The sequence below is a fragment of the Epinephelus fuscoguttatus genome, linkage group LG21, assembly GCF_011397635.1.
Source record: "Epinephelus fuscoguttatus linkage group LG21, E.fuscoguttatus.final_Chr_v1".
Taxonomy (NCBI): Eukaryota; Metazoa; Chordata; class Actinopteri; order Perciformes; family Serranidae; genus Epinephelus; species Epinephelus fuscoguttatus.
This window is the reverse complement of record NC_064772.1, coordinates 19,704,093-19,730,187: the sequence shown is the minus strand read 5'-3', so window position 1 is coordinate 19,730,187 and position 26,095 is coordinate 19,704,093. Positions and strand designations below refer to the sequence as shown.

Sequence of the window (26,095 nt, the reverse complement as noted above, 5' to 3'; positions counted from 1 at the left end):
TGACCAGTAAACAAAGGTCAGGTTATTTTGTCAAACCAGTAATAAACTCTAAATGAATGTTATTATGACTCTGATCATTTTAAGAGTGTAGTTTTGATCAGTTGTCATGGCAAAAGGCAGTTGTGTCCCTTGAAACTTTATTTAACTTTTGTGTTCCATGAAAAAGAAAGTGAGTCATTTCATTCATCCGTTCCAGCTTAGTCAGTGTTTTCCTTTAACTGGAAATAAGCCACGCCACAGAACATTACAGCACCTCCCACGTCACTATTAGAGATGATGCTATCTGTCTGGTGATGACACAACTCCTCACTGTGCACCAGTTAGCTCATACAGAGAGGAATCTGGGGATCCTCTCAGGGTGGTTTATGGAGCTTTATTACACTTGTTTTATTATGTGAAGATATAAGAAGTTCCACTCGTATCTGCTAGTGTCGAGTTAGGAACATTACAAGACAAGATACAGTTTATTATTGCTGTCCTGTTTTCAGCTTTGTTACAGCGCATTTTTCAAATAATTCAGTGGGGTTTTGAAATAGTTTACATAGCTAGATGATTAGATCACTTACACTTGTACTGTATGTACAGAACATTATACGTGCAATATAAATGCATTATCATCATGGTTATTATTCAGATTTTGATTAATGATTATTTGATTATTTACCATTTATCTATCTACCCATCTACTTACCTACCTACCTATTTATTTATTTATCTACCTACCTACCTACCTACCTATTCATTTATCTACCTACCTATTTACCTACCTACTTGTCTATCTACCTAACTAACTATTTATCTACCTACCTACCTACCTACCTACCTATCCATTTATTTATCTATCAACCTAACTATTTATCTATCTACCTACCTACCTATTTATTTATCTATCTACCTAACTATTTATCTATCTACCTATCTATTTATTTATCTACCTAACTATTTATCTATCAACCTAACTATTTATCTGTCTGTCTATCTACCTACCTACCTACCTTTTTATTTATCTACCTACCTATTTATTTATCTATCTACCTAACTATTCATATATTGAACTATTTATCTGTCTACCTAACTATTTATCTATCTACCTACCTACCTATTTATCTATCTATCTATCTATCTATCTATTCACAGACTCACCACCAGAGGCTCTTTAAAGGCTCTACAGAGACTATTTTCCTATCTGACAAACATATTATTATCATGAGTACATTAATACAATAGCTGACCATATGTAGCCTATTTTCTCATGCAGGTAGTAGGGGCAGAGTGAGAGAGGACAGGCAGGAAGCGGCGTGGGCAGCCTCCCTGTGTCACCGCCTGCGTCAGACCAGACGCCAGGAGGGAGTTTTCCACTGACGAAAAAGGCTGCGCTTCTCGGCAGTCTGCTACAGACAAGGGAAGCGCTTCAGCTGGTACGGAGCCCCGTACGGCGGAGAGACACAGACAATAGCACCGAGAGCTGTCTATATGCGGGGAGAAAGCGCTGCTTATTTATTCGTGCCATTTGCTCTGGATTACTCCCACCGTTTACCCCATCGGCTGTTTTATCCAAGGCTATTTTGTCACTAATGGTGATCGGATACTTGAATTGGTGGTGAGTAGACACAGAATGGAGCTGCTGGCTCACTGAGCACCGTATTTTGTGTGTTTCACCTCAGCTGAGGAGGGACGCCAAATAGTTTGAATGTTCTTTCTCTTGTGTCTGAGTCATTTAAATGCTATCTGTGTGAGAATATGTAGTTAGAGGCTGATCTTTACGGTGTGTTGGCTGGATTTCCTTTTAAACACACTTCACATTTAGTCCTTTAACTTGACGCTTTATTGTAAATATTGACACGGTTGGCTGCCTGCTGGAGTGAGTTTTAACTAACGGTGGTGTTTCATGGCTGCTTTACACACAGGTGATCATAATGTGATTGAAATAATTTATTGATCCGGGCGAGATTCCGACAATCCGCTTCATTCAGTTGATTGATTAATATATCGATCGCTGATTAATCGCGCTTTTGGAAACTTCACACCTCACACCCGGAGTGTTTTTTACTCCACGTTAGAGTGTGTGGATTCATTTCTGTGAACTGTTGATGAGGTCGGCTTTGTGTATTCAGCCCGTGCGGAGTTGTTCTTGTTCACCTCAGCGGTGCTGGTGCGCCTCTTGTAACTCGAGCGACTCCTGAAGGCACTACATCTGAGCACACACAGCTGACAGGGCTGCTGTCATTAGAATTAGCATTAATCATGAGGAATGATCGGGTCATCGGGGGAGAGACAGAGGCAGCACATGCCCCGGCCACACGACGCGTGCACCATCTCCTGATTTATTTATTTTTTAATCCATGTGCCAATTATCAGTTTTACGCACCGAGCCAGGTGTGGATACGGGAATGCTGTGCGCGTTCATTGTTTGAATAATTCCCCATAACAGGACATGGATATTTCCTGGTAATAATTGTGACGCATAAATGTTTGTGGTAATTCAATCTCCAGGAAAAACAAGAAAACAGCGAGCTCTGTTTGTTTATTTACGCGGTGATTATTCCCATCAGAAGCTGTTTCAGTAATGCATTATTCAGAAATGACACCACACTCCGGGGCTCTTATTTTTATAGAGCCAGACTGTTTTTGATAGAGCGACTGAATCAATTTAATCGTCTCTAGCGCGACCTCACCCGGATCTTTTTTGGAATCATGTTTTCTGGAATTAGGCTACAGAGAGCTGAATGATCCTTTGTTTACAGACAGGGAATATAGCACTTGATGCTGTGCATTTCATGTGGCATTCATTTCCCAGGAATGTGCAGTGATGCTGGATAACTCTTTATTTTTACATGTGTTCTGTAATTTTAAGTTTTACTCACATTTTATAGTAAAAAATAATCATATGTTACCAGTTTGTTTCCATAAACTTAAATGACAGGAGGCAAGAATGTGCAATATTTGGAGGAATTTCAGCCATGGTAATTAGCACCCATACCTCCTGACTCCCTCATCTCCATCATATGATCCTGTACTCAGCTAACCTTGTGGTGCCTGCAGCTGTCAGCATAGATGATCTGGATGGCCACTTCCTGTGCACTGCAGTGTACGTTTCACAACCTCAGGAAGCTCGCACACACTTTTAGTATCTGTCTCCCCAGCTGGGAGAGGCAGCAGCAGCAGCAGTGGTAGTGCAGGGTTCAGACAAGGTTGTCTGTGCCTGCTTCATTTTGGTCACGCAGGATGGCCCCCACGCTTTTGTGCCTGGAGACGTGAGAGGGGACGAGGAAGGAGGAGGAGGAGGAGGAGGAGGAGGAGGTAGCAGGGAGTCTGCTGACGGTCTCCCACACAGCAGTCAGTGAAGAGCTCCCATCTGCTTTGTCCTCTCCCAGCATTCCACACTGCAAGTGTCCCAGACTGGAGCACGACCCCTGAACCTGCAACCACCTCCTCCCTTCCTCCACACACACCCAAAGCTGCGTGTTTGCTGTTATGCAAAGGAATTCTTTTCTTGAGGTTTTTTTTTAACACAGTGCAGTTTCTGTCTGATCAATGCAAATCAATGTGAGAGAGAGGGAAAAAAACAGCTGCATATTTCTCTCTGCAAACTTTCCTCAAGAATGAGTGCACTAAAAAAATCAGCCCTGTTTTTGGTTTACAATGTGAGTAAACTAACCCAAATCAGTAACAGCGCACAGTCTGTCTCCTGCAGGCATCACCTGGCTTTTCAAGTTTGGCCCGCATAACAGATTAATGACAGCTGAGGGCATGTGAGGTCCACGTGCAAGCTAATACCCTGTCAGGTGTGGCCAGGAGAGGAAGCTTGCTCGGCTGCCTTGTGGGAGTAGGACTTTCCAGTGGTTAGCAGTAGAAAACACATCTGGGTTAGATAGAGCCTGTGTTCTTCTCCCACTATTACAGCAAGAGTGGCGCTGCCAGAATGGAATTCCTGTGGCCTGGAGACATGACATTATTTATTTGTTTTGTACAATCCTCCCTCCTTCTTCCCACTACCTCTCCTTTTTGGAATCAGAGTGTGCACGGGTCGGGGCAGAGGAACAGAATGTTTCTGTGGCACAGTCACGGAGAGCTTTGGGGCTTCGGTGAGAACAACAGGCTCATAGAGGAGAAAACAGGAGCTCTCCCTGCTTTGTTCCAGCAGGTGGAGCGCTTCTGAGGAACAGCTGAGCTTAAGAAATGAGCCAGTGTTTCCCCAGCTGTGCCGACTGCTGGAATCCAGCCCGCTGTCACCTTGATGGCCCTGATCAATTACTCCCCCCCCTTTTCTCTCAGTGACAGAGCTGGAAGTGAGAGGTGCAATACCATGAAGCCTGAAGGGGGGGAGCAGCCTGCCCAGGCATGCTTCCACACACGCAGGAAGACTCCCAGGTTCATCATTATCACATTTTATGAGCACTCAGCTCAGTCAGTCATTCAGACACTGCACAGGGTTGTCAGTGTGCCATGTAAATGCTCTCGGCTGGCTAAGTTTAGTGCGACGCGTCGCTACCACCCACACTGTTATCAGCTGCAAGAGGGCTGGACAGGCAGTGCGAGGGGGCAAAGTCAACTGTGACTTGTCCTGTATGGCTGCGGGGCAGACAGGGTCAGTTTAAACAGGCTGCTGGGTGACGTCTCCACACATGGAGGGATTCATATAGACAGGCTTTTAAGATTTTCCTGGACACACAAATGTCACTCTGTCCTTTCTGGTTTTTGCGCTTCTTATTGCATCTCTTGTAAAGTAAAAGCCTTTTGTCAACTGTTCTCTTGTGCACTTGGTGAACTAAACATGAAGGTAGGGACTGTTCCTAAAATCCTCTTTCTTATTACCTTAAATGAAATGATAAGCAGTGTTAGTAGCTTATTTATTACTGAACGTTCTGTGACTAATTAAACCCTGTTGGATGAGTTTAAGATTCCTTAACAAGAACGTGAGGAGCTGTCTGCAGATAAAATAGGAATGAATTGGGAATCTGAATTCATATTAACAGCCTGTAGCTGCATGTATCAAGATAATCTTATTCGACTGACATAGTTATGCGTCTGACTTGAGCTGTGTAGTGCTTCTGGTGACAAATCTCCTCGCCAGAGATTTATCTTCCCAACTCTGACAACTGGCTGGGGAGCACCTCAGCGGATGCGTCCTTTATCTGCCTGCCTGTGTGCGGTTGATGGAATGACAGTGATGCATAATTTAGTGTGCGTTGAAAACATGCTGTGCTCCCTCTCTGGCTCGGCTGTCCGATCACATCCATTCTCCGTTTTAGAGCAGACATTCACAGGCACTGCTTTCTTGAGGAGCCGGCTCTGAATTCTTCTCTTTCATCTTTGTTCTTTTTTTTTTCCCTCTCCCTTTCCCTCCACCCTTTTGCAAATGAGTCATTGCACGATTGTTGTCTTTTTACCCCCCAGTCCCTTGTTCCATCGGCTCTCCCTGCTCTGTTGGCCTTGTTCTGTGGGTGCAGCGGCTGAGCAGGCTGAGAAGCTCCAGATTGACTACAAGCCGTCCCCTTGCCAGGATTAACCTCTCGCCATTGTTTCTGCCCGTTGAACAGGATTAACAAATCAATGTGTCAGGTAGACTGCAGTCAAGAGACAATGACCCAGTTCTGACACCACTGCCCCCCCCCACCTCTCTCCCTCTCCTCCCCCTTCTGCCTCACTGCAGCTTTTAATTAAAAAGACTTTGCTTAGCTGGCGCTATGCACTCCCTTGAGGATGCCTCGCAGCTTTGTTTTCATTTTTTTCTTACAGGGAATTGGGGGTGGGAGTGATGGCAAAAATGTAAGGTGAACCCATGTGTGCTCCAGAGATGTATGCTGTGGTGTGGCGTTCACAACACACTTGTTGTCTGATGAGTGGATGCACGAGCAACAGATGCTGCACCCAGGTGTTTCTAAATTGTTTCAAGGCAAATCCCATGATGTGGTGGTATTAGGAGCTGGGAAAGGCATTTGGAGATTAGTTCCTGCAAGAGTAAGTTGATGGATGGGGAAAGGAGCGACTTTGGTTGGGTGAAACACGCTGAGGTGGCCACAACGTAAAGGATGGCTTTTTGTTTGTTGCAGAGACAGTAGGAGCCAGCTTGACCTATTGCAAGGTGATTCATTCATCATATGTGCACTGGGGACAACAATATCTGACTGCAGCAATAACAACAACCCCCCATACCGCTGCAAAGCTGCCCCCACTGCCCATACAAAGGTGTCAGCCTCTTGCCCTTGACTCTGACTTCTCTTTTATCCTTGTCAAAAGGCAGGACCGGTTTTGCATAATTGCTCCCTGTTGCATGCTGAAAATGACCCCCTCCTTGCATACCTGCTTAGGCTTTTTTCTTCTGTCTCTGATTGCTGACGCTTGCATAACATCCTGATAAGACAAACCAGGCATGCAGGTCGCACACATGGAGTTAAAGTTCCTGTAAAGCCATTGGAGGATCTCTGGGCGTGACGTATCCTGTCTTAGCTGTCCTCTAAGGAGTAGCGGTGACAAATTAGCCTGTTGGCAACACAGCTTGGTGTCTAGGTGTCTGAGCCCGGTTCAGCCTAATAATTGACATGTTTGGGACATAAATCTAACCAGTTTAAAGATTCCCAATCTGCAGTTCTCCCCTTGAAATCAATCAAGCCAAAAAAAGCAGCAGAAAGTGCAAAGATTACATTCTGTAATAAATGTTTAGATGAAATTACAGGTATCACAGAGCAAATATTTGAACAAACAAAGTTAAAAATAACTTAAAATCAAAGTGCATAAATAACATGTTTGAACCGCAGCAGCTGTAAGTGATTTGGCTGCGATTCCCGAGACAGTAAACAGTTTGATGGCGAAATGATCTCTTAAAGGGTAAAGTAAAAGCCTCCTTTCCCCATTCCACATCATCGTAGGGAGTGTCTGCGCTGGAGTTGAGCCCAGTCATGTCTTCCCTCTCCCCTCACTTCCTTCCCCCCTTCTCCACTCCTCCATCCCTCCTTGTTTAAGTTAGCAGGAGCTGCGGCCCCCGGACTGCGCTGATGACCTGTCTTGTCTCGTAGCCGCCTCTCGCTTCCCAGAAGTTGTGAAGAAGATCGTCTGTTGTTTGTCAGAGCTGCGTGATGCGTTTACGTCCCATAACCATAAAACACACCAGCAGTAAACCTTCCTGCTCGTCCAACACGTTAATTTCTCATGTCAGTGGTTTCTGTTCTGTTTTTTCTTCCTGGAAGAGAAGACAGGAGGTTGATTCGGTTGAGCTATGAGAGCATTTTTCATTGACTGAAATAATGTTTAAAGATCTCAACAAGGCTCGTACATGGAAGAGGTTCACTGATATTGGGCAGTGTTTGTGAAGATTAGAGGGTAAATGGCGTTCTCTGTCTTCATGATCATCTTTTTTCTCCTTGTCTCTGTCTGCCTTTCCGTCTGTCTCCCAGAAAGGATTGATTGTTTTTATCGCTGAACCAGCAGCCCCTCTCACGGGAGCTCTGACAGAACACAAGCAGGCGCTGCATAGCAAAACATCTTGACTATGCATAGCTGTACATATTTACTGTGAGGGCCATGCGAACACATTAAACAGGACAAGTGGCAATTTGCCCTGGCTTCGGCTCACATATTTGATAGTGACAGCTGCCTAAAGGGAATGAATGAAATTAAACGTCTACGGCTGGATGATTTGGTCACCTCTGTGCTCGGTCTTTCTCTCTAATCAATGCATTTGCTGAGCTGATGGGATTTGGAAGAGGGTGAAGGGTCCAGTAATTGTTGACTTATGCGAATAGGCCTGATTGATTGCTTCCTGTGCCGTGGCTAACTTCCACTCTCAGCTGAGTGCAGCATGAGATTGGGATGCACACGGTCTCACATGGCCGAGCGCAGGACTTGAACCAATAAAGTCCTGTGTGTGTGCACAATAGCTTCCATGCAGCATACAGAGCCTGTTTATTCATTGGCTGTACTAGATACTGCACATTCATAAGACAGAACTTCAAAGCTGTTAAAATAAGTGTGAATAATTTGCTAACAGCCCCTCTCTCTGCTTGTTCCTGCAGATTGTTCGCACTGTCGCCATGAGTGGGCTTCTCAAGAGGAAGTTTGAGGAGGTGGATGAGGACCCATGCTACTCCTCACCCTCCTCCCTCTCCTCTGCCTGCTCAGGCTGGGACTCGGAGGGGGAGAGCTGCTACTCGGACACCCTGGATTCCACTCCCAGCAACCCCAGCTCCCCGGCAACACATTTCAACAGTGAGTGTCCTCTTCCAGCGATGATAAATCATAGAAAGAGCTGATGGTACATGCTTTTAAATGCGTTCTCTCACCTTGTCTTTACTGCTCCGTGGAGGCTCTGATAACAAACCCATAAAGAACGGGGGAGAGTTAAGGAATTTAGGCAGCTGGCAACCCATGAAACACTTCACAGAAATGATTTCAGACTTCTGCAATGAATACCCCTTTTGATTTTATGCCCTAAAGCTGCAAAATGGCTAATCGCATTATGCAGTGGCTGCTCACCTTGGCTCTGCCTTCCCACCTTCTTCTGCGAGCATTTCAGACAGACAGAGCCTCACCTTTCCTCGGGAGATGTGGGTTGAGCAGCTTCAGGGTGTTGCTGTCTGGACTTGGGTGCGTCTGCTGGCCTTTAGGGGACCGGTCAGGCTGGAGAGGGATTGTAGGGGGGAGAAGGGCAAACAGTTGTGAGGTTTCCAGGATGGCGGGGCAGGGAGCCAGGAGGAGAAGCATGGCAGGTTGCCAAGGCTGGGAACACACAGAGCCTTGTCTGAAGCCCGGGCGTGCACCCAGCACAGGTGCTGAAAGAGGCTGGGTGAAGGGATACAAAAAAGGAGGGGGGGTTGGACAATAAAGAAAAGAAGGCACACAGACACATCTAGAGGAGCAGATTGTGCAAACCATTATAATCCGGTGTTTGTGTTGGACAGAAAGTTGCTTGCCATTGTGAAGTGAAGAGGGGAAAACAGCCAGCAAAGCTATCCCATTTAGAGGCAGCGGAGAAGGTGTCATTTATCTCCTGCGGGTGTCATAAGCCTGACTGGATTTGATGGATGCGTAGCTCAAACTGGCAGTTTGTCTCATCTGTATTACCCCTAGTGGCAGATTTAGACAACACAGTGGGGCTATTGTCTGTACCTGCATTGGGGTAAAAGGTTGCTTTTTCCCTCTGAGCTTCAGTTATGACACCAAGTGCACAGATTTTCCCATTTGACTTCTGTGAGAGTAGTCACTCAGGGTGTGTCTTCGAGAATGCTTCCCGGCTGAGAATATGGGAATCTACAAGGAATTCCCCACCACGTCATAAAGGTGTAACGCTCAACACATGTGGAGTATTAGCATCTTTTTCTGTTCACACATACTCACAAAAAAAGACTCTGGTGGCTTAGGCAGAGGAAAAAGTTGCCTGTCTCAAAGCGAGACTCAAAAGTCGTGTTGAATATTCCTGGGCGGAGGAAGTGGAATTTATAATAAAGCTTGAATAATTGTTCCCACATATGGTTCCACTTTGATTCCCATATGGTTTTATTGTATTTGTCTGGGGATGAAAAGGCGGCTGGTTGCTGTGGGTCCTGTGAATGTTTTTAACAGAGAGAGGACCTTTGACTCCTGTCAGTTACTGGGCCATTCGTGGGGATTGTCAGCTTGCAGGGAAACAAGGGTGGGCAGTTTTTTTTAAATCCTGTCCTGAGAGCTACACTTCCACCCTCCACCTCTTCCGGAAGCCCCGAGCATTTACTCACCCGTTTGTGATTCTGGCAGCTCTGCTTCCTCCACTGTGTTGGCCACTACAGGGAAATTCCCGGGCTGGGTGGTTTTTGTTGCACAGCAGGACAAGAAACGAGGCTGAATAGATTCTTAGTAGTTTAGGTTTCACTTTACAGGATGTAAGTGTGTTGAACTCCTGTTAGCAGTGTCTTTTAATTGGGTACATGATAAGGGTTGGTTGAGGACTAGTGCAATGAATCAGAGGGGTGTCCTTTTACCGTCTGTTCAGCAGGCTCTATACACATCTCGAGACTTCATGTGGTGGGACATTGTGCCATCTAGTGGTACATAAAAGATATAAAGGCAGTTCAAAGAAAATGCACCAATAACCTTCTGTTTGAATCTTGATGTATTCTAAATCCACTCTCTCTCTCTCCATCCACAGCAACATCCATCCTTAAGAAGTCCAAAAGAGCGCGACGAGGCAATGTGACCTTTGACCAGGTGACGGTATTCTTCTTCCCTCGGTGCCAAGGCTTCACTAGTGTTCCCAGTCGAGGAGGATGCACTCTAGGGATGATGCAACGCCACAGCGTGCTCCGCACTTACACGCTTGCAGAGTTTGCTGTGGAGCAGCGGCTCCTACGCAGGGAGAAATTCCTCAACAGGCTCAGGGAGGAGAAGCTGGAGGCTCTCAAACTGAAGGTGAGCAAAGTTGCCCTGAAAGTGTTGTTGTAAAAAATCCCCAAATTCATACACAGACAGTCACTCATTTGATGCCTTTTGATCTGTCCAGCTGACCAAGAATGGAACCCAAGAGAACGAGGAAGCAGAGCGGCTAACGGTGGACGACATCCCTGAGCAGGACATTGACATCAGCGGAGCCAACTTGGACGAGGGCTCTTTCCTCCAACCTTACCCGCCTAAACGCCGCTACGCTCTGCTCAAAGCAGCAGGCGTGAAGAAGATCGACAAAGAGGAGAAGAGGCAGCTGCACGAGCTGAGGATCTCCAGGGAGAACTGCGGTTGCGACTGCCAGGGCTTCTGCGAGCCTGAGACGTGTAGCTGCAGCCTGGCTGGCATCAAATGTCAGGTGAGAGCCATAAACCCCCCTAAACTGTGGTCCAACAAATCACAATACAATTGGGACATCTTATCTGTATTTCACAAGTAATTTAACTCCTTCCCTCTGCCTCCCACAGATGGATCATTCCTCTTTCCCATGCGGCTGTACCAAGGACGGCTGCGGGAACACAGAGGGTCGCATTGAGTTCAACTCCACCCGGGTACAGACGCATTATATCCACACTATCATGAAGCTGGAGCTGGAGAAGAGGCTGGAGGAGCAGTCGAGCACAGAGGAGGAGGAGGAAAACGCAACCACCTTACCAGCAGTGCCCTCCTTCCCCTTTAGTTCAGAACTGGCGGCAGCTGGAGAGAACAGTTGCAGCAGCGATATGACGGACTTATCGGACTCTTCAGGTCAGAGCGAGGACTCCGAGGCAGGCGAGGGCCCGTGCGAGCATCACACGCAGCTGGATGTGGATGAGAAAGGCTTGAGCCGCATTCTCAGCTTCAGTGACACAGAAAACGGCTCGAGGAGTAGCAGGGACAGCGGGGACTGCAAAGACATGTGCTGCCCTGATCAGCGGCAAGAACAACAGCAGCCATCTACGGAGGCTTTTAGCAGCTTTAGCATGGTGGACTTCGCTGATGAGAATGACAATATAGACGCCGCACTGTTGGACGATCACACAGACAATCAAACAGCCATCTCAGAACTTTTGGATGAGAACGCCAACCAAGGAAACGGCCTGTTCCATAGCAGTAGTGTGCCACACACACCGTCCCCCACCATCGACCGCTCTGCGAGCTATAACATGGACCTGAGCCTCTCCTCGGAGTCAGACTTGGAGTTCTTTGATGGTTTCCCCTGCTTGGGGCCCAGCTCGCTCTACAACTCCCTCAAGGAGTACGAACACATGGACAACTTTTTTCAGTTTCAGTTGCCTAGTTACCCCAGCCTCCCTCCGGCGAGCGACCCCGGGACATGCCTCCTGGAGTCGCTGATTGGCCTTTCAGAATCTGTCCCAGAACCCCCCGCCACATTTACAGACAATCAGCTGTTGGAGGAAGCCATGAAATTGTCTGTGATGGAGTCTGTGAAAGTTTGACAAAACATGAAAACGTGTGGACTGTGCAAGAAGAAAAAAAAACAAAAAAACAAAATGGGGGGTTTTGGAGGGGACCGAACATGCACATAAAAAAAGTCAAATTTTTTTGGAGGAAGCTGTGATTTCCCTCTTGCCTAATAAATGTTCAAATTCCAGACTTGCCTTCAAAACGTTAGCAAAGCAGTTTGGGATTATTGCTGTGTGAGATGGCAGCTAGTGTTAAAAGATACAAAATGGAGATCAATTTGACCAGGCCCATAGAAACCAATGATGGCTCTCAGTTCCTAAGAAAGCTCTTTTAACCAAACTAAGATCACCAACCATATGCTAAACAGGAATCAACCTTAACCGGGGCCAGGTTGGGAATCTCAACACAGCTGAATGTGCACCTCAGGGATTTTCTAGCTTTCTAGCTTTTGGAGGCAATGTATGGTGACCATTGCTGTGATGGCCTTCATATGAAACCCGAGCTGAATCACAACATAGTCCTGTTCATATCCTCCCTTATTTGGGCTCGCACCCAGATGACTTGAGTAGGTAGGGTCCTCCCTGTGTTGAATCCTGAAGCTAGTGGACTCTTTCTCCTCAAGATCTCTCCCAAGGGTCTTACATGGTACAAAAAATCCCTCTAAAAGCTCCTCGATCAGCACTTTATCTGTGAAAATAGTTATGTATGAATAGGCATTGTTGTGGTTGTAAGGGGTCGATTCAACAGTTCAACGCTAAATTATGGAGTTCCTTATTTATGAGCTGGGTAACTAGAAATAATGCTCATACCATTAAAAGCTGTAGCTTGTATTGTCTTTATTACCTTTGTTTTAAATTATTTCCTTTATGATTTTATTCTATTTATTTCAGATAAAGCCTACTTTCACTCAAGAGCACTGTGGTTTGATATTTTCACCTGAAAGTGCAATCTTCCTTCCTTTTTTCCATATCACATTAAAACATTGTTATGGGAAACGGGACCACAAGTCCATCATAAAGTATTTAATATCTATTCTCATATACATTAACTTTTTTTTAATAACTTATTATGTCATCATTTCATTAGCTATTTAATTTAAGACGTTTTGGCAATAAAATGGGGTGTTGTGAAGTTTACTGGATGTGCCTGCTTATCAGGGGAGCCACGCCTGCCAGTGGTGTGTGCGCAGTGCTTCCATTTAAGCTTTGGGACTGAAAACTGTGGAATCTCCCTAATCACTGAAACTAAATTATGGGTCTATTGTATCGCTGCCTATAATGTAACCATAGAAAAATACACTAATATTTTGTAACTAATTTATGTAGGTTGAAAAAAAAAAGAATTCTAATCACTGACAAATTGAATATTTTATTAAGCAAAATGAGTAATTTTCAATCTGGGACAACCTTTGTAATATATGAATTATAGAGAAATGTATACTTATGAAGGTTATCGCTCTCTAGCATTCTGAAGTATTTTTCATAGGCAGTCTTATGGTTAGATATCTTAGCGAAATGCCACTAAAACTAAGTAAATTGCAAAGATCAATTTGATTGTATTCTGAATTTCTTGGAAGTCTGTGACTTGGGTTACATTATGTTATAAATGACACATGTAAAGGGTTTTTGTGGATAAAAACTGCATATATTATACAATTTTTATCGCACACACAAACCCTGAGAATTGAAGAGTTGCCTCATTCATGACAGAACAAGACCTTTAAAGGTGATTCTGCTGTCACCTGCGTGAACAGTTGAGGGCACTAGAGAGTTGATGTACATATCTCACCCTTTCTACAGCTGTTTCAACAGCCTTTCTGGACCCTTTAGAAATTATGCATGCAGGTCCTGTTTGTTAAAACTTGTTCTGATTAATTGTATACTTTGAAAAGTGCTGAGTGCACATCGGAAATGTATTATTCGCTTTTTGCCTTTTTGATTACTTTGAAATCCATCCGATATATGTTCTTACGCCATGAAGAGGGCACTGATTTTTGCAAGTTTGTTTCTCTTGTACAAAACATCAATTCTCATGAAGAAATGGCAACAGTGAGTGTTTATCAATGTAATGTATTACCGTACAGCTTTTTTTAAAATTTTATTTTCAAAGAACGTGTCTTACTTTTTGCCTTTTGTGTTGTACATATTTCTGCTTGAATGGTCCTGCAGAGCAAACAAAGCTGCTTTATTTTTTATTCACACTTTAACCTGCTGTACAAAAAAAAACAGTTTCTTTCATCTAAGCCATTTTGACAGCCTGTCCCTCCAAACAATAATAAAAAAAAAACATTTTTTAAATGCTGTTGTTTGTCATATGGTGATTTGTTAAAGGGATCTTTACATATCAAACCTTAGTGAGGTCTTGGGAAAAGCAGATATGCCCGCACAGGTGCTGTTTCTGATTTATCTTATGCATATTTTACATACTCTTGGCAGTAACACTATTTGGATAGTCTGCCTCCAGATAGTTTATAGAGTATTTGCTAACTGTTTCGCTTTATTCTGCAGATATTTAACAGATTACCTAGAGCAGTGGTTCCCAACTGGTCCGGCCACACGATCCAGATTTCTCCTTAGTCATTGGTTCAAGGTCCACACAGTTTTATATATTCAGTGCCATACTTGCATTTAGCCATGTTGTCAAGCTAGTTTGCTGTCTCTGTCAAGTAGCTGTCCATTAGCCACTCGCTCTATAGCAAGAAACGGCACTTCAAAATAAAAACCCTGCACCTGCAACCCACATTTGGACCTTGACCCACCAGTTGGGAACCACTGACCTAGAGTACACAATTCACAATATATATTCACAGCAATATGTAGGACCTCGAACTACTCACTCAACCTGTGCAGCATAGGTTGAGTGAGTAGTTCAGCTACATTAATCTGAGAATATAGTGGTTTCTCACATATACTCTATGGATAAACATCTACAGATAAATTGTTGAATGTGAGCTAATCAGCTGTTAAAATGTTACAAACACTCAAAAACCATCTGTAGACAGACGATCCAAATAAAATGCTACCATCATGGCTTCCTAACAGAGAACATTGTCAATGCTTTCATGTTCTAACCCACAAAATCATTATGTTTTCTATAGCATTAAAGATAGATCCATGCTCACATTAAATGCATTGACATTCTTTTGGGGTTTTTCTGTGTAAACCACTGGAATTCATCTGTGGCTTCTGGTCTCCATGGTTAAGGGAAAAACACGGTGATGTCATGCTGTAGTCTCCTGACTACCACCACAAACATATGGCCAGAAATTCCAGACAAGGAGGAAATGTCGGGGCCAGTGACTGCACAGCGAGCATTTGGTCACCATTAAGAAAATGTGGCACTGGTTAAGTCTTGGGGTAGATCTTAAAGAATTCTTTATGGTTTTCTTTGATTCTGACGACATTAAAAGGATTTACTTTTGTGCCACATTGCCACAAGTCCAATCGAAGTCCAATCCTTTTGGTCTTTGGTTTTAAACATGCATCAAAATGTTTTTAAGAATGTAAATCCCATTGGGGTTGCAGATTGGACTACTTTTCTACTTTTGTTGTTATTCGCATTGTGACCCTTCAATTGTGGTTCCATTTGCAAACTGGTTCTAGGTACAAAGTATAGTCTGTAAGGTATTTAGTCAAAACACTGCCGCCACCCTTTGGCTGAATTGAGAACTGCAAGCAAGCATTTACTGTATATTAAGCACAAAAGACTGAGATGCAAATTAATTTTATTCCACAAGTTCCATTTGACTGAATACACTCATCCATTTAACGGATAATCTGGAAAGAAAGAAAGTAAAAGTCAGGCAACTGAAATATAACAGATGAAATATGATGACATTTTCAGAATCACATCAGAGAGGTCACGAGAGGCTCACTGAAAAGATCCAGTCCTCGAAGGAGGAGACTCTGGTGAAGACAGTGGGTTTAGTCACTTGGTTGCACATGCCGGCTGGGCCGTAACTGACAACACCGTGGACTCTCCAGGCTCCACCGGTGAAACAGCTCAGAGGACCTCCAGAGTCGCCCTGAGACAGGAAGCAACAAGATCAGACATAAGAGGAGAGGGTCTAGTCTGAAGGCCGTGGAATAAGAAGTAAGACGTAACCTCTCACTCAGCCTCTTTTATACTACACACTACACTACAGCTGCCTTCCACAGCTGATTACTCGCATTAAGACAATTATTTTTTGTATGTAAATTTTTCTGAATTTTTTTTGTTTGGCATTATCTACAGTAATTAAATATGTGATCGTCTGCATATATTTCCAGAACAAAAATCTGAACATTGATAAAGCCTGCAGGTTTCGAATTCTTGTTTCACTTTGTTGACGTATTGGAGTCAAAGTTTTACAGAGGGAATTTTGGATATCTCTTTTATCACTCCATAAATCGGAAAATACTGTCAACAGCCATATAAACATCCATTTTTGCCACGTTTTTAGGAGTAAAATGATATTTAAATCAGGCTATGAATGATTTATGAGCAAACTCCTCTGTAAAAACCTTCTGAATATAGATAGGAATAAAACTGGAACATTTGGTCTATGTAAGTTCAAATGAAGTGGAGATTCCCGGTTCAGAGAAGGAGGAAAAAGTCATTTTGGGGAAATATGTGTTGTCTTTTTAGAGAAAAAATATGTAACATCACCATGGAACTTCCCCAGTTAATAACTTACATTAGGGCAATATTTTTTATTTTGTTTTATTTTATTTTATTTTTATTTTTATTTTTTGTATCACCCATTTTCTGAAATTATAGCTTTAAATATGTAAATGGGACATTATCTAATTAAATATGTGCTTTTTTACATGCAACAAAAAAGTGAAAGAAGACATGTTATAGAAGCAAAATGGCCCCAAATCTCAAAATTGACAAGTTCACCTGTAACGTCTCCTTTCAAATAGCTATTAGTGCAGGATCACTGACAGTGCCATTTAACTTTGGAGTCACTCTAATATTAACCTTCAAATTCCATCAAGAAAGTAAAAGGAAAAAAAATTGAAAAGAAAGAAAAGAAAAGAATATTTAGATGTTCTTGCATTTATGTTAATCCAAAAAGTATGCACTTGTATACTTGCAGTACCTGGCAGCCTGATATGACTCCGTCCCCTCCAGCACACACCATTGTCCTCAGAGCAATGCTGCCCCACCAGTCGGGCCGGGAGCAGACTGAATGCTCCACCACCTGGATGGGAGCCACCTGCAGGATTTCAGGGACGGTCCCCATGTCTGTGGAAACAGTGAGTTAAGTGTCTTTCATCAGATCTACATAAATGTTTTGCATGGGATATGTATTGTAGAATATGTGTGTGAGTGTCTTCTCACGGTCCACAAGCCCCCAGCCGGTGATGTAACAGGTGAACCCATGAGGCAGCATCTCGCCAGGGTAGGGGAAGTTGGCGACCTCCACGTAGCCATTGTCATACACAGGTTTAGCCAGTCTCAAGAGAGCAATGTCATTTCTAACAGACAAAAACAAGACGTTAGAGCAGTTTTGGTCCCATCTAACTGTGCAAGGCACATCATTCCACAGCACTACAGCTCTGTGGCCAAAGTTGAGGCAACGTGGTGGTACAGGGTTGCACCCACTTGTAAATGTGAATGCATGTGATGCCCCCATGCATTAAACTATCCCCTCAGGCTACAGCTGTCAATAAAATTGTGCTTTTAAATGGCTAAATGAGGAGAAATGGTCTGACTTGCTATCAATTTACCCTTTGGCAAGGTCTCCAGTCCAGCCAGGATGGACGATGATCGTGTCCACGCGGACGAACTGCTCACTGCCGTCATACTCATACAGGTTATACTCACCCACCACCACGCGGTACACACTTGCATCCATGCTGACAGGAACAAAGGAGACAAACACACACAATGCTTACTGTACTTATCATTTATCCAGCAGACAAGGAACAAGAGCAGAACAAGACTGATAGTGCATTCAGTTTGACATTAGAATAGTATATAGGTGTGTATTGATGCCAATGAGGACCAGTGAGAGAGCCAACCTGAGGATACAGTGAGCTGCAGTCATGACGTAGAAACTATCGATGAAAGAGCCTCCACAGATGTGGTAGAATGAGCCGTCATTGTATGAATCATACTGGAGAGAAATCTGAGAGAAAACAGAGACAAAATAAGCACTATTTCAACGATTATTCAGTATGATGAGGTCATAGCAGCTCAATAATGAGCCTAGTTGCCGTTGACACAAAAATCAGTGTAAAAAGTGCTCCTAGCTTTTACCTGCCATCTCCAGGTGTTGGGTTTTGCGTTATTGCCTCCTATGACCCTCTCATTGTTCACTCGATGGTTGAAGGGTGTTTCAGCACCAATCAGCCCTGTGGGGCACACATGAGCGTTAACAGAAAGTACAGTGTTTTAATGTTGCTCTGAAAAAGTCTACTTTGGAAAAAAACTCACCAATGCAGGACAGAAAAGCCACGAGCCAAATCATGTTGGAGCACTGAGGAACAGAGCAGTTTGCTCTTAACTATTTATATCAGTTTGAGACAGGAAGACCTTCAAGAATTATTAGGCAACCACTAAGTTACCTGCCAACACCAGCAACTCATGTGGATGATTTCAGATCAAACGTATAGTATGTTATATTGTAGGCTATTAAAGTATGGGGAACAGTTTGTAGAAAGATATGTTTACAAATAAACAGCAACCATTTAAATCTCTAAAAATCCAGGTAGAAATAGTTATATAGTCGCTTTATTTACACTTTTATTCATTTGGAAACTTTAACAACAGGAGCTCAAATATCTTATCATAGTGGGAAAAGAGCAGATTCAACTAAACCATCTGTGAAGAGCGTGACTCGGACAAAAATGTTCCCACAGATAACCGAAACAGGTCAACAACCAAGACAAGAAAATGTTCCACAGCCTGTTTATGACTTTATTCAATCCCACATTGTGAAATACAGACATACAGACAATACAGACATGACTTAAAGTCAAATTACATGTAAAAATATCACAGGGTAACATTTTAGACCATAACCAAATCTGTAAAACTGTTTCATATTAAAATCTAATCTGTTTTCTACATCTCCGCTTAACATTGTTTAAATCCTCTTTTTATGCCACACTTGCCAGGCATCTCAGTGAATTGTGACATACAGACACATATGCTGCTCAGTTTTTGTCAGGTGTGCTCCGTGTAAGGCTACAAACAGTCAGATATATTTGTACATGCAAGATTTTGCAGTAAATATCCAAATATATGACAGAAAATGTCAGTGTTTTATGAATTAATAACTTTTTATTAACAGTTTTGACACAGTGCATTCAGTGGTCAGTGCCTTCAGTTTATATATACAGTGGCAAGTGATGACAAAATATTACAAATTAATTCAGTAATAATGATGCAGTCGTACAAAACCGGGCAGACTAATAATCATAATCATAATAATGATGATAAATAGACACATTTATTTTACATCTGGAGATCCAACTGAAAATCAGTCCAGAAGATAGTCTCATGTACATAAAAAAAAAAAAAGTTCAATATTTATTACACACATACAACACGAACATAAAAACAACTATATAATATTTATTTAATGTTTATTATGTATTTAATATTTATACTTGCATTGTGTGCAATAACATTCATTAATTTATTTATGTGCTAATAATTGTATATGCATAGGCATATGTTGGCACTGCTTGTGTGTGTGTGTGTGTGTGTGTGTGTGTGTGTTCAGAGTATGAATGAGTGATACTTTATCCTTTAACCTTTCTTATTCATTTATTACTTTTAAATTAGTTCTGTTTTATTCTGTGCATTGAATTTCATTGTATTCATTTACAATGACAATAAAAATAATTGAATTAAATTGAACTGAATGTTTCAATCACATTGTTACAGGAGGTGCATTTGTCATTCATATCAGGTATGTATCTATAAATAATATAATTTACAGAAAAATATCTATATCTATATATCTATATCTATCTATATCTATATCTATCTATCTATCTATCTATCTATATATATATATATATATATATATACATATATATATATATATAAATATATATATATATATATACATATATATATATATATATATATATATATATATATATATATATATATATATATTTAAGTCACTCATAGGCACAAGCCTATGGCATTTTATATTGTATAAATTAGCCTAGCAGCTAGCGATCTTTTCCTCTTTTCATATAAAGCCAGGGACAACGACAACATTTAACAAAGGTAACAACATTTAACAAAGGTAACGGTACGTAATTTGGCTCTATAACAACTCACAAGGTTCACTGACAAAACAACTGTCTCATACTAAACACGCTTTCCAAACAAATATAACATGCTAACGTTATTAGCACACACCCATGGCATTTTACATTGTAGACTATAAATTAGCCTAGTGACCAGCAATCTTTTTTTCTCATTGCATAAATAAAATAAAACCTAAAAACGAGACCAAAACTGCGATACAAACTTCCAATCGAGCTTACCATACTACATTTGTGCACATAGAGGAGGAATGCTCACTCGTGAGGATGCTTTCCGGCTCACAGATACCAGTCTGTGGACTCTTACTATGTTCACAGGCCGTTTTTTTTTTTTATGTGTGCGGGTTTTGAGACTAAGTAAATGCCATATGGCCACTCCAGGTACACCCTCTTGACCCAAAAATACAAACAAACAAACAAACAAACAAAAACGCTGAGGAATGACCAATCCATGGCTCAAAAATCAGCTGTTTATTAAGTTTTCAACATTAAACAAAACGTAAAGAACATATAGAATACCAAATGTATGAATGTTTACAAAGGTCCCGTCTTTAATATAAAATAAATACATACACAGTAACAAGCAACGGAAAAATTATACCAGGCGTTGTATGTTGCCAAGCAACCGTCAAGGACGGCTAATCGATCGCAGTTAGCTTGATATCCTCAAGCAGGATCGATTTTTCTGCCATCTTTATTTATTAGCTTTGCCTAGCTGTGAGCGGCTCCTGTCAGCCTGCTGTAGCTGTCGGCGCTAGCTAGCTTGAGTCAGCTCTGTAGCCTTCAGTAATGACTGTCTCTACCTCAGTGACAACTAGTCAGTGTTAATATAACGTAGCTGTAACTGTCGAAGGCAATGGGGCTGCCGCAGAGCTCGTTTTTGTCGGACGGGGGAACTCAGAGTGGATATCATGTTCACGGGGTATGTAGCGTAGCGCAAGGTTACGTACAGCCCTCGGTGTGTCCCTGCAGCTCACTTTGTTCAGTGTGGGTTAACTTAGCCACTTTTAGCTCACTGGCTTGCTAAATATGCTAGTCTTGAAAATATATTGTTGCCATGAAGAAACACAGTGGCTAGTTTTAATTGTCAGGTTGTTTATTGTGTGTAGTAACTCGTTACATCGTGGTCAGCTTTAATGGTGTCCGCCCATGATGAGGTGGCACTTGGCACACACCCAAGCTCTTTAGCCTAGCTAAGACTAGCATTGTTTAACTGCAGAAAGTGATACCAGCAGGAATACTTTGTAAAGTTACACATTAAGTATATGGGGAACACCGACTGTGCAGTGAGGATCCCCACATCCTGCCCAATGCAGTCTCTGTAGCTGACACATGGGGGCGACTGTAACAGGATTCCCTTTATGTCAAAGCAGCCAAATCACATATGTGTGTTTCATATTTCAGGTTCAAGAGGGCTCACCAGCTCAGAGGGCTGGTCTGGAGCCCTTCTTTGACTTCATTCTCTCCATAGGACATACAAGACTCGTGAGTACACTCCTATGAATCTTAAAGGTAGCACATATTACAGGATGTTCCCAAATAAACTGTGTATATTTATACGAAAGCAATCCCTCCAAATCATCATTATGCCCCATTAAAAGTGTGGGGTGGCGTATTTATCAGCAGAGACTCTACCCTCTGCATGTATTTTCGTCTTATTTGTGTTCAGAAGTTCCAGGGGTGTCAAACATACGGGCCAGGGGCCAGAAGCGGCATGCCAAAGGGTCCAATGTGGCCCTCTAGATGACTTTGCACACCTAATATTGATGCACATGTGAAGGCTGAGAGGTTTCAGTGAACTGATACTTCATGTAAAATACAGCTTTACAGGCTTTTCAAGATTTCTGTCTTAAAACAATATTAATAGAACCCTGCTAATGAGGCACTGACAGATCTTCAGGCTGTAAGGCAGGGGATGACTTAACCTGCTTTTTCAATAGCTTTTACTGTAGTGGAAAATTATTGTAAAAAGTCAAATGTAATGTAAGTGAATAGTGGACTGACTGAGACATACTGTTGAATTTGCACATAATTTTCTTTCTTCTTTGTTTGGTAAACGGATGAACGTTTTCAGAATGGAAGAAAAATTTGAAGGGGTTGATATTTATAGGTTATTACGCAGTGGTTTCAGTGGTCTGGCCCACTTGAGCTAAAGTGAGTTTGACACCCCTGCTTTTGGGGGTTGTTTGGCATGTGCACTCACCAAATGACAAACATTAAGCTGTATTAAATGAATGGCATCAAATGGTTGAGCATATTTGATTAAGAAGTGCTTATGTCTTTACATTTTTAAAGGTAAATATGAGATTAAAAAGACAAACTGAGGACTAAATGAGTTTAGAAGTAGCATTTAGTGGCTGCATTTAATTAGAGAGAGTAATCTCTTTAGATTAGCTGAGGGAATCTGAACAATAAATACTGATGTGAGGAATGTTGTCAAGCACTTGTGTGATAAGGACTCTTCCGAATCATCCCTGTAGAGGAATTTTAAGCCCTTATCTTAAGACTGTAGTTTGTGTGGCTTACCTCAGAAGAGCTAGATGTTTGCCAACTGTCTAAAGTCTCATATATATACATAATATTTGATGGGACAACAAAGATTAACTTTGTATTTATTTATTTAAATGTACGTTGAGGTGTGCTTCTGTGCTGTGTGTGTACTGCACACCCTCATTGACAGCCACAATACAATTTAAACATCAGGCCTGAGTTGCAGCCTCGGCCCTTCAGTCTGCCACAATCACATTTCTTGTTCTTTTAAATGAAAACTGCTTCGCCGACTCTGCGCTGTCACAGCTGGAATAGTCCACATTTTTTTGTGTTTCTCCAGAACAAAGAAAGCGACTTGCTGAAAGACCTTCTAAAAGCCAATGTGGAGAAAGCGGTCAAACTTGAAGTGTACAACTCTAAAACCCAGCGGGTGAGGGAACTGGAGGTGATACCCAGTAACATGTGGGGTGGGCAGGGACTGCTGGGCGCTAGTGTCCGCTTCTGCAGCTTTGAAGGAGCCAATGAGAACGTTTGGCACGTCCTGGTAAGTCAAGTCTAGCCTTAATATGGGCTAGTCTTTAACTTTATTTGGTTAGTTTAACTCTTGCTGACCTGATAGGAAACTAACAGCTTTATGGTAGCAGCCAGCACATTGTCTTGTTGTGGTTTTCTTGTAAGTTAGAAGGATTTAAAGACTAGAAGGTTTCAAATCTACTCAATTGTGGCAAATTTGCTAGGGGTCTTACTATAAAAAAGTAATATTCTTGTCGGATTGGTACCTCCTAAATTGTAAGCACCAAAAGGACAAATGTTGGTGTGTTGTTGTTGAACATATATCTCCATATATTTGGACAGTAGTTTTCAAAAAACGTCTTTATAACCATCTTTGCCTTGTCAGGATGTGGAAGCCGGCTCTCCTGCAACTTTGGCCGGCCTTATCGCTCACGATGACTTCATCGTGGGAGCTGACCAGGTGTTGCAAGATGTGAGCTTTCTTCTTCTTTATTTTTTGGTCTTTTATTCATATAAATTGATATAAAAAGAAAAGCATAAAGTGCAAAACCTAAATTCCTTTTTGTGTACGTGTGTTGCAGTCGGAGGATTTCTTTTCTTTGATTGAAGCCAATGAGGGGAAACCTCTAAAACTGCTGGTGTACAACACACAGACTGAGCGATGCAGAGAGGTCGTGGTGACTCCAAATGGAGCGTGGGGAGGAGAGGGAAGGTATGAGTGTGGAATGAATAGCTGCAGCCTTTTCTTATCATGTCACCTATATATGTACATGCATATTAAACATTTATACTAATGCCCTAGTTTTGTGTCTCTTCAATTTTAGCTTAGGCTGTGGCATTGGCTATGGCTACTTGCACAGAATCCCGACTCGTCCAGCTCAGCCTAACACCCAGAACAAACGGGCTATGCAATCCACTGTGATCGACAGCAACAAAGAGCTGGTTGCAAGCGACCACACTGAGGTAGAGATTATCACATCTTTATGTTCTTTAGTAGAGACATTGTTTTTTTCCTCATCTAAAACGCACGTTCTCTGTTCTCAGGTGCCTTCAGTGGAATCATGTAGCCCCTCTAGCGCCAGTGAAATAGATGTGAATCAAACCGGAGAGGCTATGCAGGACTTGTGTGTACCCTCGCCCACACAGCCACCTGTGGACTTAGGTAACCAGATCTCATTTTTAGAAGCATTCATTTGCCTTCAGCGTCTGATGTAGCTGACGTGTTTTCACGCCGAATTAAATGTACGAATTGCAGATATTTCCAACATACCGGAAGCGATGACTCCAGACTTGTCAGACATGGTTTCCGCCATTGACGTGAGCCAGACCTCCACGTTTGCCAATTATGGAGACAACACTGGTGATCAGTGTAGCTTGGGTAACTGCCTCTCCACACGTACTTGAACTGTGCAGCTGAACAGAGCAATTACATGTTTTCAATGCCATCCTGCTTGAGAATAAAAATGAAATCGGTTAAAAACAGCTTTTGTTTGCACAACTCGCATGTCAGGGTTCATTTAATGTCTTAATTGCTGAATTATTTTCTATTCATGCCGTTAAAAAATAGTCTCCTCAGAACATAGATGTATGAATATATGTGCAACACAGCTTTAATAGCAGTAGCAGAGTGTTTCTGAAATGGTTTTGAGGTTTTCTGTCAGTTTGATATATGCTAAGGTAGAACATTTTCTTTAACTGCACTTGTTTATTTATCTGTTTCTTTCAGATACCTCATCTCTTGACCAAAGACCTCCATCTCCAGAGAATGAGGGACAATCAGACATGCAGGAGCGTGTTATTGACCTGATTACTCCCACTTCTCCAAGCAGAGAGACTGTGAATGACCTTGTACTCCTCAAAGTCAACACAGACAACCTGAGTTTCACCAGTGTCCCAGAGGTGCAAGATACTAGCTCTGAGCCTTTAAGCTCGGCCAATATTTTGGAGGAAGAGTCTGCGCAGACGGCTGCACCAGACAGTTAAGTAGACAGTTGTACCACAGTATAAGTATAGTTGAACTCATAACTGATGCTAGTTGCATAAGAGAAGATTTAGAGCACATTACGATACAGAAAGCTTCCCTTATGATTGTAAGTTGCACCACTGGACTTGAGTTTTAATAGAATTTTATTTATATACAGTTGCCATTGCTGCATGCAGAATTGCACATTGAAGAATGATATTATGTTGACTGAAAAAAGACAGTTAATACATTATGAATGTACTCTTTGATTTAGGCATACTGTATGTCTCAACATCAGGAAGGATGAAGCCTTAGTTTAGCTGCTGTTAAAGGTCATCCTAGTTTGCACTAAAAAGCCAAAGGTAAATATTATTTTGTCTTGTTGCGCTCCCCATTACCACCTGTTGAACATTATGAAACACTGTTAAAAAAAGGAAAGCCTGAGCTGGGGGTTCACACAGATCCATTATGTGCTTTTATTTTTAATATTTTGGAATTTTGGTTGTGGATGTTTTTGTGTATTTCTCTGTGGGTTGAGGTTGAGATGAGTACACATGTGAAAAAGAGTTTTTATAATCTCAGGCATTTAGCATTAAAGCCTCTTTGCCTTACGTCTCATTTTAAATACGGTTATGTGTAGGTTTGACTTTTGATTGGTGTAAATGAGCGAGCCATGTCAGATGCAGCTCTGTGATTTTTTTCCGTTCCTTCTCTTTATATATAGATTTTAATTAAATTGTGTTGAAGGATTTTTATGGATGGAGAGAAGTGTTCAAATATTTATAAAAGATGATGTTCAAGATAAACTTGCAGTGGTATTTATTTTCTATTAAGTGTGTGCAAAATTATAATGAAGTCTCAGCATTTTGTATACATCACAGATGTTTGTTACACTGGGGACTCAAGGGACATGTTGCCACCACTTTTCGAAATTACTGATTTTCTTCCTGTTACTTTTCAAAAGCATAATTTGTTAAAAATGTTCAGAAAAATAACTTGCCCCAAGAAATGATAACAAACAAATGAGAGGACTTTG

At 42.1% G+C, this 26,095-nt stretch overlaps 3 protein-coding genes across 4 annotated transcripts; 2 read left to right on the top strand and 1 right to left on the bottom strand.

The window, feature by feature from the left end:
• The first annotated feature begins 1,373 nt into the window (after window positions 1-1,373).
• csrnp1b (cysteine-serine-rich nuclear protein 1b) lies at window positions 1,374-14,114 on the top strand. The gene is made up of 5 exons (XM_049564912.1): window positions 1,374-1,600; window positions 8,013-8,205; window positions 10,121-10,380; window positions 10,472-10,768; window positions 10,878-14,114. Exons 2-5 carry the CDS (start codon window positions 8,031-8,033, stop codon window positions 11,847-11,849), a joined length of 1,704 nt encoding a protein of 567 aa, XP_049420869.1. The 5' UTR covers window positions 1,374-1,600; window positions 8,013-8,030; the 3' UTR covers window positions 11,850-14,114.
• Window positions 14,115-15,524: 1,410 nt separating this feature from the next.
• LOC125881675 (elastase-1-like) lies at window positions 15,525-18,389 on the bottom strand. Of its 2 annotated transcripts, XM_049564935.1 has the most exons (8): window positions 18,241-18,389; window positions 18,064-18,158; window positions 17,826-17,932; window positions 17,532-17,660; window positions 17,143-17,279; window positions 16,901-17,046; window positions 15,692-15,841; window positions 15,525-15,593 (listed from the first exon to the last, which is right to left on the bottom strand). In XM_049564935.1, exons 1-8 carry the CDS (start codon window positions 18,272-18,274, stop codon window positions 15,582-15,584), a joined length of 810 nt encoding a protein of 269 aa, XP_049420892.1. In that variant the 5' UTR covers window positions 18,275-18,389; the 3' UTR covers window positions 15,525-15,581. The 2 variants fall into 2 exon arrangements, with proteins under 2 accessions (XP_049420892.1, XP_049420890.1); XM_049564933.1 differs by lacking the exon at window positions 15,525-15,593 and having other exon boundaries at window positions 15,677-15,841.
• Window positions 18,390-20,787: 2,398 nt separating this feature from the next.
• On the top strand, window positions 20,788-25,865 carry LOC125881669 (Golgi reassembly-stacking protein 1-like). The gene is made up of 9 exons (XM_049564920.1): window positions 20,788-21,015; window positions 21,498-21,578; window positions 22,924-23,127; window positions 23,482-23,568; window positions 23,678-23,808; window positions 23,921-24,059; window positions 24,141-24,258; window positions 24,352-24,474; window positions 24,823-25,865. Exons 1-9 carry the CDS (start codon window positions 20,950-20,952, stop codon window positions 25,077-25,079), a joined length of 1,206 nt encoding a protein of 401 aa, XP_049420877.1. The 5' UTR covers window positions 20,788-20,949; the 3' UTR covers window positions 25,080-25,865.
• Window positions 25,866-26,095: the final 230 nt, after the last annotated feature.

Coding starts and splice junctions, on each gene's coding strand:
- LOC125881669 (XM_049564920.1), top strand. CDS start 20,950: ATGGGGCTGCCGCAGAGCTCGTTTTTGTCGGACGGGGGAACTCAGAGT. Junction 23,569..23,677: donor CTGACCAGGTGTTGCAAGAT/GTGAGCTTTCTT, acceptor CGTGTGTTGCAG/TCGGAGGATTTCTTTTCTTT. Junction 24,259..24,351: donor ACAGCCACCTGTGGACTTAG/GTAACCAGATCT, acceptor TACGAATTGCAG/ATATTTCCAACATACCGGAA.
- LOC125881675 (XM_049564933.1), bottom strand. CDS start 18,274: ATGATTTGGCTCGTGGCTTTTCTGTCCTGCATTG. Junction 18,159..18,240: donor GGCTTTTCTGTCCTGCATTG/GTGAGTTTTTTT, acceptor TGTGCCCCACAG/GGCTGATTGGTGCTGAAACA. Junction 17,933..18,063: donor CCAACACCTGGAGATGGCAG/GTAAAAGCTAGG, acceptor GTTTTCTCTCAG/ATTTCTCTCCAGTATGATTC.
- csrnp1b (XM_049564912.1), top strand. CDS start 8,031: ATGAGTGGGCTTCTCAAGAGGAAGTTTGAGGAGGTGGATGAGGACCCA. Junction 8,206..10,120: donor CCCGGCAACACATTTCAACA/GTGAGTGTCCTC, acceptor CTCCATCCACAG/CAACATCCATCCTTAAGAAG. Junction 10,769..10,877: donor TGGCTGGCATCAAATGTCAG/GTGAGAGCCATA, acceptor TGCCTCCCACAG/ATGGATCATTCCTCTTTCCC.